Source organism: Meles meles, chromosome 16 (assembly GCF_922984935.1).
Source record: "Meles meles chromosome 16, mMelMel3.1 paternal haplotype, whole genome shotgun sequence".
Taxonomy (NCBI): Eukaryota; Metazoa; Chordata; class Mammalia; order Carnivora; family Mustelidae; genus Meles; species Meles meles.
The window spans coordinates 53887104-53901370 of NC_060081.1; the positions used below are offsets into that span (position 1 = coordinate 53887104).

A 14267-nucleotide genomic window follows, 5' to 3' on the forward strand; every position below is an offset into this window, starting at 1 on the left:
TGGTTTTAAAATTAGAATGTGATATCAAAATTTATAGAAATACTTCTAGAGATCTGCTCTGGTAAAAATGTCATTACATTTGGGCTTTAAATATTGCTGAGAACATGTATGTCTCTTCAATTTTCCTGTTTGGCCAAAAGCAATTACTCAAATTTTTTTTTAACTTAAAAAGGATATGTGCTAATACATATTAATAATATGTCACAATTGGCAATACTCTAGATAATTAAGGTAATTTCATTTTTTTTAAATCACAATATTGGAACCACTCAAATCCATGTTAGTTAGCTAGGTAAAACAGGGACAATACTGGGGCAAGAAAAGAGTAAATATTAAGAAAATACAAACTATGTGGAGGAAGAAAGCAGATTGTATGTTTAATCTTAAAGCCTATACCACTTCAACTTTTGACTATATTCTGGGATTGGTTAAAAGAGGACTTTTAGAGAGCAAACATAAGTTATCTATTGCAATATAAATCTATTAAGTCTACATTTGGTAGTGAGAATCTAGTAAGCAAATATGAATAGCAAAGACACTACTTGATAGAGTCTAGTTCCTAAGTTTAAGAAAGTGAGAGCTAGAGGGGCGCCTGGGTGGCTCAGTGGCCTTCGGCTCAGGTCATGATCTCAGGGTCCTGGGATCAAGCCCTGCATCAGGCTCTCTGCTCGGCAGGGAGCCTGCTTCCTCCTCTCTCTCTCTGCCTGCTTGTGATCTCTGTCTGTCAAATAAATTAAAAAAAAAAGAAAAAGAAAAAGAAAGTGAGAGCTGGAAAATCACAAGAAATCTGTGCACAGTATAACACCTCAACAATCCTCATCAAAAATGGTGGCAGATGGACAACGCATGAAGGATTATCGTACCTACTTTTCTGATTCAAATGCTCCCTTACTTAATGGGAATTCATAAGCCTTCAAATGTTCTATTAATTATGCAAGAAAAACTGTGCATGATTAAATAGTGGATGCTGGGAAGACTCAGAAAACTCATTTAATAAAATAAAAAATCATAGGAGAAAAATTGGTTCACAGATTAACATTTTCCAAACTCAAATGCAATGATCATTTCTTAGACCTCTGAATGATCTTTCTCTTACACCCTCTGATGACAGTCCTACTATTGTCCTAAGCAAAATGAGCCACTCCACGTAAGTACCCATGCATTCTGTTCTCTGGTGACCAGGGACTTGGCAGTCCTGCTTAGACCACTTACACAGCATCTCCAGCCACTGGGACATTACACTAGAGTGGTGAAAACCCATAATATCCATATAAAATGACAAAGGGTCCACACTTTATAGACTAGGGAAAACAACATAAAAAGCTAGAATGTTTATAGGCAATTATTGACTAGACATTAGGAATTACTACAGGGTAGAAATTATAACTTAATATCACCAAAGGATGATATTAGCAAGGTGACAAAATAAATTAAGATATAGCTGTTTTATTACTTGTTAAAAGACATCATAACTGTTAGAATCCATAATCTATATTTAGAAACATACTGTTTGTTTCTGTTACTCTTCTCTACAAGGTTAATATGGAAAACAACTTAAGGGAAAGTAAACATACAACCATACAGATGCACAAGGTTACCACAAACTGTGAGCAAAGACGATGAATACTGTACACTATAAAGGGGACAACAGACATAAGGTGAGTGGCTCACCTCTTCTGTCCTTCGAGTCAGAATTACCTGTGTAATAAGTGAGAAATAGAAACATTCACTTTCAAAGAAAAACATTACAATTCAACCTAAGTTAAGACAAAATAAGCTCTAGAAAGACAAGATACTTTCTTCTTTATATATATTGGGGTTATAATGAGGTACCCTCCAACAAATGGGAAACAAGACTACCCAGACTCACTATCAGTGATTTGTCCTTCGGAGTACAAAAACAATACATCAATCTTCATAAAAAGTACAAGAACACAAAAAGAAATACAACCCAGTAGTATCAGAGGTCTTTATGTCTTTTAGGCCATTAAAATGCAACAGTGCAAAATTAAGTTAAGGATATAAAAGACCTAAAAAGTAACAGGCAATAAAATCTAACCAGTATGAAAAAAAAAAATAATCTAACCAGTGTAGACCAAATTCTGTATCTCAACAAAAACTTTACAAGCCCTTATAAATTATTCCCCATTACAGAAAAAACACAGACAATATTCTTTTATCATGATGCAATAAAACTAGAAATTAATTAACACTTGAAAATTAAAAGTAAAGTCAAACTGTAAAATACCTAAAAAATAACAAAATCACCCTTGTGGCAGAATCTACCAACTCTCCCCCACTAACAGTCTCTTCTTCTTGCTTTTGGTACAGAAACCTGTTTTGTTTTGTTTTTTTAAGCTGAGCACAAAGCTTTCAAGCTAGAGACTGCATTTCTAAGACTCCTTTGTGCCAAATGTAGCTATATGAAGAATTCTAGGCAATGGGATGTAAGCAAAAGTGATAAGGGTAACTTCTGGATCACATTCTTTGGAAAAGAAATTGTCCCCATTTCCTCTGTTCCCCATTCTCAGGGGCTGGAACCAGAACCTAATGATGAGAACCATTTCTGACCAAGCAGATGAGGGCAATTTTGTTTGGCTGGCAGAGCTGATAAGAAAAAAAGAACTTATGGTTTCCTGGGTGGTTCAGTCAATTAATTGGCGATTCTTGATTCTGGCTCAAGTCATGATCTCGGGATTTGAGATAGAGCCCTGTATCAGGCTCTGCCATGAAGCCTGCTTAAGATTCTTCCTCTCTCAGGGTGCCTGGATGGCTTAGTCGGTTGAGCATCTGACTCTTGGTTTCAGTCCAAGTTGGGCTCTGCACTCAGGGCAGAGTCTGCTTGTCCCTCTCCCTCTGCTCTTCCCCGCCCCCCATCATGAATTTAAAAAAAAAAAAAAAAAAAAAAAAAGATTTTTTTCTCCTTCTGCCCCTCCCCTCTTAAAAAAAAAAAAAAGAAAGAAAGAAGAAAAGAACTCAGTCCTTGATGAGGCAAAGCCGTCTGTCTACCTCTGGAATATGAGAGGGGAAAGAAGGATAACTTCTGTCTACTTAAGTCACTGAATTTTGTTCTGCCTTTATTAGAGTAGTTTAGGCTGCACCATAACTAATACAACTACCTACAAGAACACTTATGGGATATGGCTAACGCTATCCTTACAAACTAATAAATACACAATAGCAGACTCTTTGGAAGAAAAAAAAACAAACTGTGAAACATAGAAGTGGTTACCTAACTCGAGTATGAAAATGGACATAAATATGTAACAAATATTAAGAGCTATGTAGGAAATTAATCTTAAGAGACGACTTTTCCTCAAATCCATTCAAGTAATTTTGAAAACATGAATGAGATGCATAGTTTTCTAGGTAGAGCTCATTTCTTTCTGTGAAGTAAAGCAAAACAATGACAACTAAAACTTATCAAAAACAGCACAGATACATTAAAAAAAAAAAGCACACATATAAAGGAAATACCTAGACCAATTTAATTTAAGAATAAGTTACAAATGCCAATGGAAAAAATCCAAATACAATAGTATCAAACAAACTGCCACAGTTCATTCAAGGGAACTACAACTCAACCAAGTAGGGTCGTTTTTGCACAAATGTAAATAGTTCAAAGTTAAGAAATCTATTAAAATGATTCACCACAGCATATTACAAAAAGAGAAATCATAATGACCTTGCTCATTGATGCTGAACAGGCAAATGGCAAAATTTAACACCCATTCTTGACAGATATGCTCTTTAAAGCAGGAGTAAATTAATAAAACCTAAACATGATAAGTATGTTTACCTCAACCCCAGAGTCAGCACCATCCATGGTTAATGGAAAAACCACTAAGGTCATCCTCCTGAGAGTCAGGTACAAGACAGTGCTTTTACCACTGCTTCCTAATTTTGTTCTGAAGGTATTCACCAATTCATTTAAAGAGAAAAAGAAAGAGACTGATTTGAAGATTTATGATAATTGAAGAAAATTATGTCAGACACTGAGGAAATTTTTTAAGATGACTGGGATAAAATATACCTACAAAAGTCAATAGCTTTATGTAGTACACCCAAAACTAAAATAATGATCTAGATCAACTATTTCCTAAAAAAAAAAAAAAAGTCAGTAGCCTTTATAACCCCAATAGCAGCCAGTTAGAAGACACAGTGGAAGAAAATACTCCATTAGACTAACAACAAACAAAACACCAAAATAACAAAAAGAAAACCTCTGAAATATCTAGAAATAAGCTGAACAAAACATGTGCAACATCAGTGGCAAAAACTGGAACACTTCTAAGGAATACAAAGTAAGACTTCAGCAAATGGAATACAATGCATTCTTGGATAGAAAGATTTAAAGATGGGGTGCCTGGGTGGCTCAGCTGGTTAAATGTCTGCCTTCAGCTCAGTTCATGAATCCAGAGTCCTGAGACTGATCCCTCTATCAGACTCCCTGCTCAGCAGGGAGCCTACTTCTCCCTCTCCCTCAGCTGTTCCCCTGCTTATGCTTTCTGTCAAATAAATAAATAAAATCTTTAATTAAAAAAAAGACTTAAAGATGTCAATTGCCCCAGTTCTATAAATGTGACATGATCAATAAAAACTTTTCTCCTGCTATATAAGTTGACTCTAATGTTCATAAAGAAAAATAATTAAGAATTGCTAGCAAAATTCTGAAAAATAAGATTAACAGGGATGACTAACCTTATCAAATATTATTATTTTATAGTTACAATTATTAAAACATGGGGGTTCTGACATGGACAGAGAAAAAGATTAACAGAAAATACAAATACCAAGAAATAGGCATAGAACCTAAATACATTATCAGAATTCGATATATGGTAAGGTAGCATTTCGAATCAGTGGGAAAAAAATAGATATTCACTGAAAGGTACTGGGACAAGTCATTAACCATTTTGGGGGAAAAAAAGATCCATAGCTCACACTTCACATTGGAATAAATTCCAGATGGATCAAAGATTTACGCACACAACCACATGCATATACACATACGTATATAGAAGAAAGAAACCATAAGTCTAGAAGAAATCATAAGGAAAATAATTTTGTAATATTGGTGTAAGACTTCCTAAGGGTGCCTGGGTGGCACGGCAGACTCTTGGTTTTGGCTCAGGTCATAATCTCAGGGTCCCGGGATCAAGCCCTACCATGAGCTCTGTGCAGAGTCTGCTTGAGATTCTCTCTTCTTCTCCTTCTGCCCCTCTCTCCCACTTAGGCTCTCTCTCTCTAAAATAAATCTTAAAAAAAAGAAAAGAAGTCTTCCTATGTATGATCTAATACCAAGAAAATATTTAGTTAAACTGATAAGTTTTTTTTTAACTAAAAAATACTTTGGGGGCACCTGGGTGGCTCGGTGTTAAGCCTCTGCCTTCGGCTCAGGTCATGATCTCAGGATCCTGGGATGGAGTCCCACATTGGGCTCTCTGAGCAGAGAGCCTGCTTCACCCCCTCTCCCTGCCTTCTGCTCTGCCTACTTATGACCTCTCTCTGTCAAATAAATAAATAAAATCTTAAAAAAAAAAAACAAAAAACACTTTGAGGGGTGCCTGTGTGGCTCAGTGGGTTAAGCCTCTGCCCTCAGCTCAGGTCATAATCTCAGGGTCCTGGGATTGAGCCCCAAATTGGGCTCTCTGCTCAAAAGGAAGCCTGTTTCCCCCTCTCTCTCTGCCTGCCTCTCTGCCTGCCTCTCTGCCTACTTGTGATCTCTCACTCTCTCTAATAAAATCTTAAAAAAAATTTTTTTTGAATTGCTTATGATAGTTTCTGTAATGAAGAAAAGCTAGATGAGCAACTGGGGAAAAATATTTGCAACTTTATCATAGGTAGACAAAAGTCTGTTTTCTGTCTAACATTAAAGAGCTTCTATAAATTTGTCAGAAAAACCTGACATTCTAATAAGAAAACCTGGCAGAGGATACCAACAGAGTTCTTAGATAAAGAAATACAAGTGATCTTTCCAAATACAGAAAGATGCTCAACCTCACTCAGTGAAATGCAAATTAAAACTACACTGAAATGCTAATTTTCACCTGTCAGACTGGCATAGATTCAGAAGTTTGATAATTTACTGTACTGAAGACAGCATAAGAAAACAGACACTTGAACAAACTGTTTATAGGAATAAATTTCCCAATAGAGGAAAATCTGGCAATACCCACCAGTTTACAAATGCATACTTAAAAATAATTTATCCTATCAATATTTTCATATATGCTTGAAATGACAAAATATACTGTTTGTACTCTGAAAACAACCTTAACGTATACTGATAGGGAAGACTGGATAAATACATTAGGGTACACTCATACAACGAAGCAGCTCTTCACTGTAATACAGAACAAGTATGACAGGCTAGTGAAAAAAAGCAATCTGCAGAAATATACACAATACATACACGTATCATTTGTGTAATAAATATAAGAAAAAGGACTATATATATACACATATATACACACATATATAAAAGGAGAAAACAGAGACTCAGGGCAAAGGTCAAAAGGAGAGAAAAATTTAAAATAAAGAATTAATCTAGGGTATGTCCAATATCCAAATAGAGTTTTAGAAGAAGAAAACAGAAAAAATGGACAATGAAAGGAAATTTCCAAATATAAGAAAAATTTATCAACCTGAAGAACCAAAAATTTCCAGAATTGAAAAACAAAGGTCCAAAGGTCTTATCATGTATCCAGCATACTGAATGAAAAAGACCCACATCAAGACACCTTTCCGTGAAATTTCAGGATACTTATGATAAAGAAAAGATCTTTCAACAACACACCGAAGTGTAATTACGAATCAGGATAGCAACAGAATCCTCCAAACCTGGGAATTAGGAGTCAAGGCAATGCTTTCAACATTCTGGAGGAAAAAATATGTCCTCACATTCTACACATAGCCCTACAGACATTTTTAGACATCCAAGGCCTCATGTAACATACCTCTCACTGACTCCTCTATCTCAGGAAGCTACTGGAAGATATGTTCTACCAAAGGATGGGGTAATCCAAGAAAGATGTCAATACACAAGTCAGGAAGCAAAGAGAATTTCCAAAATAAAAGAGAAAGGAAATCCCATACCAACACCTGGGCAGCAGCCCTGACAATAAAGCCTAGACTTGAGTAAAACAATGGACAACTCAGGAGGAAGATCTCTATGGAAAAATAAATAAATAATAGATTATCTTACAGACCTGACTTTATTGAAAACTGTACTGAGAGGCTATGGAAACTATGAGAAGAACTGGCTAGCAACAGGCAAAAAGAAAACTAAAACAGAAATATAAGACAACGGGGGCACTTGGGTGGCTCAGTCAGTTAAGTGGCCGACTCTTGGTTTCCACTTAGGTCATGATCTCATGGGTCATGAGACTGAGCCCTGTAATGGGGTCCACGCTCAATGGGGAAGTCTGACTAAAGATTCTCTCCCTCTGTTCCTCCCCCAACTTGTGTGCGCATGCACACACTCTTTCTGATAAATAAATAAATAAATCTTTAAAAGAAAAGAACTATAAGGCAATTATAAAATCCAGGAAAAAGTTATACAAGACAAAAATAATCACATTATACTTATAGCTCAGCAGGGAGTAACATCATTATAATAATATAAAACATCAAATACCGATTTAATCAAAAATTATCATGTAACAATTATAGGAGGACTGATGAAATAGTAGTGATGAGGAGGACGAGGGGGTTCAGGTTGTGACATCCTGATGTACCATAAAGGTTTCCTTGTGTTTAACCGATCAAAAGTCACCAGTGAAAATGCAGTCTCATCCCCTGAAACATGAAATGTGCTAATATAATAACCGGTTTCTTAGCTATTGCATAATTTGGACCTAAGACAGATAAAGGAAAACTCAGTTCCCTAACAGCAGAGTGCAAAGACCACAAAAGTGAGAAATAGGCCTAACTTGCTACTTGACAGCCCTGAGATCAAAGACAAATAATTTAATCTCTATACTCTCACATTAAGCATCTATTAAAGGGAGATAATTATCCATAGTCATGTCAAAGAACTGGCAAATGAAGACAGTACAGAAGTGAAGAACACAAGAACACAGGATGCAAAGTCAGTCATGCCTGGGTTACTGTCTCACCTTTCCTACTGACTAATTCCGTTTGTACAAGTTATTTTGTCTTCTTTCCTCGAGTAATAGCTATAACTCACAGAAAGAAATACATTCTACACTGTTACTCAGTATGTGTTTCTGTATAACTGTAACAAAAGTTTCACAAAATAATATACAAAATGCAAGAAGAACAGAAATGGAACAGGGCCATCCACTTAAAAACAAAGCATGATGATGGCCCACTAAACTGATTTCATGGATTGGTCATGACCTGTACTTTGAAAAAGACTCCCTAAGTTACAGTTTCATCTTTGTAAAATTCCTCCACCTGCATGAAACATGAAACATGAAACAGAACCAACCTCAGAGGATTCATAGGATACTACATAGGATTACTCTATAAAACTCTCAGCACAACACCCACCACTTAAAAATAGTGCTTGCCATGTGAAGGTGGGCACTATAAATGCTTTACCTGTATCAATACATTTACGTGTATTCAATCCATTCTAAACAGTTCTTCTAGAGGTAAGTATTATTACTATCACTCACCCTTGTTTTACGATGAGGAAACTGAGGTAAAATAAACTTGCCTGTGGTCACATAGCCAGGGTGGGATTCAACCTCAAGTTTGGGATTCAACTCAAGTAGTGTGTCTCAGTAGACCGTCTATCATTTATAGTGGAAAAATATGGGATTAAAGCAGGCAGGTGCAGGGCCTGGGTTGTACAGCTCAGCTAAAAGAGATCATCTGTAGTAACGAAATGAGATTCAATTCAGCAAATACTTTCTGAATGCTCCCCATGAGCGAGATGTGATTCCAATCTAGGGGCCCTAACCATCTAACAGGGAAGAAATATGAGCCAAGGGGATGAGACCACAGAAGACGGAACAGTGACTTTTGCTAGAAAAGGAATGACAGTTATATAGCTGTCAGGGAAAAATTTCCTCTACTCCTCAAAGAAGCCCTCTAAGGGACCCCTTCTCTTTTACAGACTAGGACCCTGAGGCTCCAAGGGGTCAGAAATTTGCTCCACCCCACCTGGTCTCTGACCCAGGGTTGATTCTATCTTTGGTGCCACTTCCCATTCAACCACTGATGGACTGAAGGAAAGAAGTGGGCTGGGCTGAGGCCTGAACAAGCTGGCACTGCAACTTAATTATTTCCCTGAGTTCCCCTAACTCCACCCTTGGCCACAGGGTTCCCACTCCCTAACTGTTATGGACATGGAAACCCATTCTCCTTCCCATGGTCTCCATGGGTCCCTTCATTTCAAGGCTAATCCTATTACTCAGCTTCTGCAGCCTTTCATCTTTAGTCTCTTGCATCATCAATTACTTCCCCTTTCTCTTATATTTTCAAACTTCTTCTACCTTTAACACTCAAGCCTCCACAGTCTAACTGGAATGCCAGGCAAAGCATAAACACTCCTGTAGAGTGTTTCTTCTTTCTTCTTAAGTCTATGTTAAACAGATATTCCTGAGAATTCTCTATTATCTAAGTTTCATCAGTTTGAAATTTTAATTATTTCAAGAAATTTTGTGGCTAGAAAACACAAAGTAATAAAACGGTGAGTAACCTCAAAGAGAAAAAGAAAAAAAAACAAGCAAACAAAAAAAACCAGAAACCATCCCTGTACCTGAAGTAGGGATAGTTTCCAGGGTGGTGGCCACAGTGCTGGAATTCCCCTCCCAAGGTTCTGTGCTGGCATCTGTGAACTGGTTCTCTGGAAGCCACGTTCCATTTGGTAAAAGTATACTGACTACAGAATCGGTACTTGCTGTTCTTGTGGTCCCATTGTCAGAGTCTGAAGAATTGACAGTGGTTATATAGGTGGGTCCCAGAGTTAGATTGGGGCTGAATGTTGGTGCCACCGAGAGAGAAGTTACTGAAGAAGTAGGATTTGAAGCTTTGGTCTCTTCTTTGACTGATTCTGCGGTTGATGTTTTCATAGATCTTGAAACGCCTACTGAAGGTAAAACTATAAACATGAAAAAGAGAGAAAGAAAGAAAACACCCCATGAAGAATGTGGTAACTCAAAAGTTAGGAGGCACAAAGCAGCAAGCATTAATAAACTCTCAAACAGGGGTGCCTGGGTGGTTCAGTTGTTAGGTGTCTGCCTCTGGCTCAGGTCAGGATCCCGGGGTCCTGGGGCTGAGCCCCACGTCAGGCTACTTGCTAAGTGGGGAGTCTGCTTCTCCCTCTCCTACTCCCCCTGCTTGTGTTCCCTCTCTTGCCTCTCTGTGTCTCTGTCTGTTAAATAAATAAATAAAATCTTAAAAGAAAAGAAAAAAGAATGTGATAGCTCAAAAGTTATGAGGCACAAGGCAGCAAGCATTAATAAACTCTTAAACTGGGGTGCCTGGGTGGCTCAGATGGATTAGTGGCCGACTCTTGATTTCAGCTCAGGTCATGATCTCAAGGTCCTAGCATCAACCTCCACGTTGGGCTCCACCCTTAATGTGCAGTCTGCCTGAAACTCTCTCTCCTTTTGCCCTCCTCCGCCCCTCACTCGCTCGCTCTCTCTCTCAAATAAGTAAGTTAAAAAAATAAACTATCAAACACCTGAGACCAACAAAAGACCCCCCCCCCCACACACACACATTCTCTTTTATCTAACACTGGACCTTTTCTACCACCTCCAAAGGACTACTGTTTCAGGGAGGAAGAAAACTGGATTCGTTACTTATCTTCTCAAAATCAATATATAGGAGTCTTGAGTAGCAACAGTTTTTTTTTTTTTTAACTTTTCAGGGATAAACATATAATCTATTTATTTAAAGTAGTATATTGTATACAGAGCAATGCTGATCATTCAACAGGACTCAGAGATTTCCAAAGACATTTGTTTTATACCATCAGTTTTAAGTAAAACTTTAATATTTCTTCTTTCTTGAATACCACCCAGGTCTCCAATTTTGGGTCATTAAATGTGAAAGCAAAATTCTAATCAGAACACCAGCCTTATCAAATGGCAATTTACCTGTGGTTGCATTGTTGGCACATACACGTGTCAGACTACTGCCAAGCAGAACAAGAATGAACCAGGAATCCATGCTGACCTAGAAAGGAGACAGCCATATTAGACAAGGTCCTATATTACTGTAACTATGTCCAAAACACTCACCAAAGGAGTATTTTGGGTAAAATCTTCCCAGGAATAAAATGTACATACAGACCAATGATCTTCTGGGAGTCTGATATGCATGCCCCCCCCCATCCAACTACCTAATTGAATCTTTATATCAATACAAATAAAACTTAATAAGAACACACTTTTTAAAGCATTACCCTCAATTCTGGCTGTACTTTAGGATCACCCAAAGAACTTTTAAAAATCCCCATGCCAGACTGCATCTCTGGGAGTGAGAGCTAGGGAGTGGTCTGTGAAAAGCTCCTCTTGTGTTCACCATGTGCAGCTTTAGCATCTTCAGCATGGGAAGTATGGAGAAGGTAGGGTGACTGCAATGTAATGCTCTTTGAAACAGACCTCATACAGCTGTTCCCAACCTTTGTTTCATCTCAAACCACATCAGAGAGTCGTGGCACATTCCTATTGATAACAGTGGTTCATCCGTCCACTCAGATTTTTGTGCCCTGTAGTGAGCTAGGTACTAGGGGAAGAACTGGGGAGCAATATGCTCATATATCCCATCTTCAAGAGATTCACACCCTGGTGGTAACCAAATATGGTAGTGACTCTCCAAGGGAAGCAGGACATGCCTCTCCAAGGGATACATGAGAATCTCTGAAAAAGGGTGGGAGGAATGCAGGTAGTTCATACACAACCTAAGAGTTTGCCTCTGGTACCAGTAACCATGCCTAGTAGGGAAATGCGTTCAGTAGGTGGCCTTCCCAAGAGGTAACCATGTAAGATTTGATGACTTTCCTATTCTTCCTACCTGACTATAATCTAAAATAGGGAAAGCATGCAATTCCCTCCAAAAGGGTTAGAAAACAAATTGGAAAGCTGATTATTTGTATGCATACACATTCTTGATAGGAAATGGTTTGAGGAAAAATAACTATGTGTTTGGTGGGACACTGTCAGACCATCACCTCATTTCACAAAACAAAAATAAAATCCAGAAGGGTAGAAGGAGTAAATGCTTAAAAACACATTTTATAAGGAAATAAATTAATATTATGTGAACTCAGGATGAGGAAAGATTTTCTGATGTAAGAAATCACAAAGGTAAAAATGGCATATCTGACTACAGAAAAAAATAAAAGCTACTAAATGTAAAAGAAATCAATCATAAACAATGTTCATGGATAGACTCAATAATGTTCATGGAGACTCAATACTGTCAAGATGTCAGTTCTTCCCAACCTGGTCTATACACTGGATGCAATCTCAATCAAAATGCAAGTTATTTTGTGGATTTTGAAAGACTGATTCTAAAGGTTATAAGAGGGAAAAAACCAAGAATACGCAACTAAATACAGAAAAACAAAGTTGGAGGATTAACACTACCTAACTTTGAGACTTATCATAAAGCAACAGTAATCCAGACAGACTGGTATTGGTAAAAGAAAAATAGATCAATATAATGGAATACAGAACCCAGATACAGACCCACATAAATATAATCAACCAGTTTTTGACAAAGGAGCAATGGCAATACAATGGAACAAAGACAGTCTTTTGAATAAATGGTGCTAGAACAACTGGGCATATGTGTACACAAAAAAACCTGGACACAGACCTTATTATTTTCACAAAAATTTATTATAATGTATCACAGACCTTAATGTAAACACTATAAAGCACCTAGAAGATAACATAGGAGAGAAAATCAAATGACCTGGTATGGTGATGACTTTTTAGGTATAACACCAAAGACACAATCCATTAAAGAAATAATTAATTAGCTGGACTTCATTCAAATTAAAAACTTCCACTATGCAAAAGACAATGTCAAGAGAACAAGAAGACAAGCCACAGACTGGAAGAAAATATCTGCAACAGATATATCTGATAAAGGACTGTTACCCAAAATTTACAAGGAACTCTTAAAAATCAACAATTAAGAAAACAAACCAATTAAAATATAGGCCAAAGACCTTAAAGATACTTCAGTGAAGAAGATACAGAGATTGCAAATAAGCATATGGAATGATATTCAACATATGTCATTAAGGAATTACAAATTAAAACAACAAGACACCACAACACATCTATCAGAATGGCCAAAATCCAATGACACCACCAAATACTGATGAGCATGTGGAGCCACAGGAACTCTCATACACTGCTGGTGGGAAGGCAAAGTGGTACAATTGTGCACTTGCTATTTACCCAGGAAAGTTGAAAACTATGTCTACATAGATATCTTCAAATCGGTGTTTACAGCAACTTTATTCTTAATCGCCAAAACCTGGAAGCACTTACCCTTCGGTAAGTGAATGGATAAAGAAACTGTACTACATCCAGACAATGAAATATTATGTAGCACTTAAGGGATATGAGTTATCAAGCCATGAAGAGACATAAACTTTAAGTGATTATTAGTAGGTGGAAGAAAGCAATTTGGAAAAGCTATATACTGTATGATTCCAACGAACAACATTCTTAAAAAGGCAAACTCCTAGAGACAGTAAAAAGATCAATGATTATGGGGCTAGGAAGATGGGAGGGAATGAACAGGCAGAGGATTTTTAAGGGCAGTAAAACTATTCTGTATGGTAATACAATGATAAATACGTGTCATTATTTGTCCAAACCCATAGAATGTACACCACCAAGAGTGAACCCCAGTGTTAACAAAACTCTGGATGATAACGATGTGTCAATACAGATGCATCTGCCATAGTAAGTGTACCACTGAGGTACAAGGTGACAAGTGTGGGAGGCTGTGCCTGTGTAGGGGAACTCTAATTTCTGTTCAATTTTACCATGAACATAAAACTGCTCTAAAAAAAATAAAGACTATGGGTTTTTTAAAGACTTTATTTGAAAGAGAGAGAATGAGAGAGAGAGCACGAGAGGGGGTAGGGTCAGAGGGAGAAGCAGACTTCCCGCCAATCAGGAAGCCTGATGTGGGACTTGATCCCAGGACTCTAAGACCATGACCAGAGCAGAAGGCAGCCGCTCAACCAACTGAGCCACCCGGGGGCCCCTAAAGTCTATGTTTTAAAGAAAGGAAATAAACTAGAAAATTCTTACAAA

General features: G+C 37.6%; 1 protein-coding gene across 2 annotated transcripts in view; it reads right to left on the bottom strand.

The window, feature by feature from the left end:
* Positions 1 to 14267, bottom strand: part of PTPRA (protein tyrosine phosphatase receptor type A) — a 149439-nt gene that overhangs the window by 54963 nt on the left and 80209 nt on the right. The window contains exons 2-4 of one of the 2 annotated variants that reach the window (XM_045980775.1): positions 11079 to 11157; positions 9734 to 10075; positions 1672 to 1698 (exon numbers count right to left, since the gene is read on the bottom strand). In XM_045980775.1, the coding sequence (XP_045836731.1) occupies positions 1672 to 1698; positions 9734 to 10075; positions 11079 to 11151 (442 nt within the window). In that variant the 5' untranslated portion in view covers positions 11152 to 11157. The remainder of the gene's footprint in view (positions 1 to 1671; positions 1699 to 9733; positions 10076 to 11078; positions 11158 to 14267) is intronic. The other variant, XM_045980776.1, reaches the window with a different exon arrangement.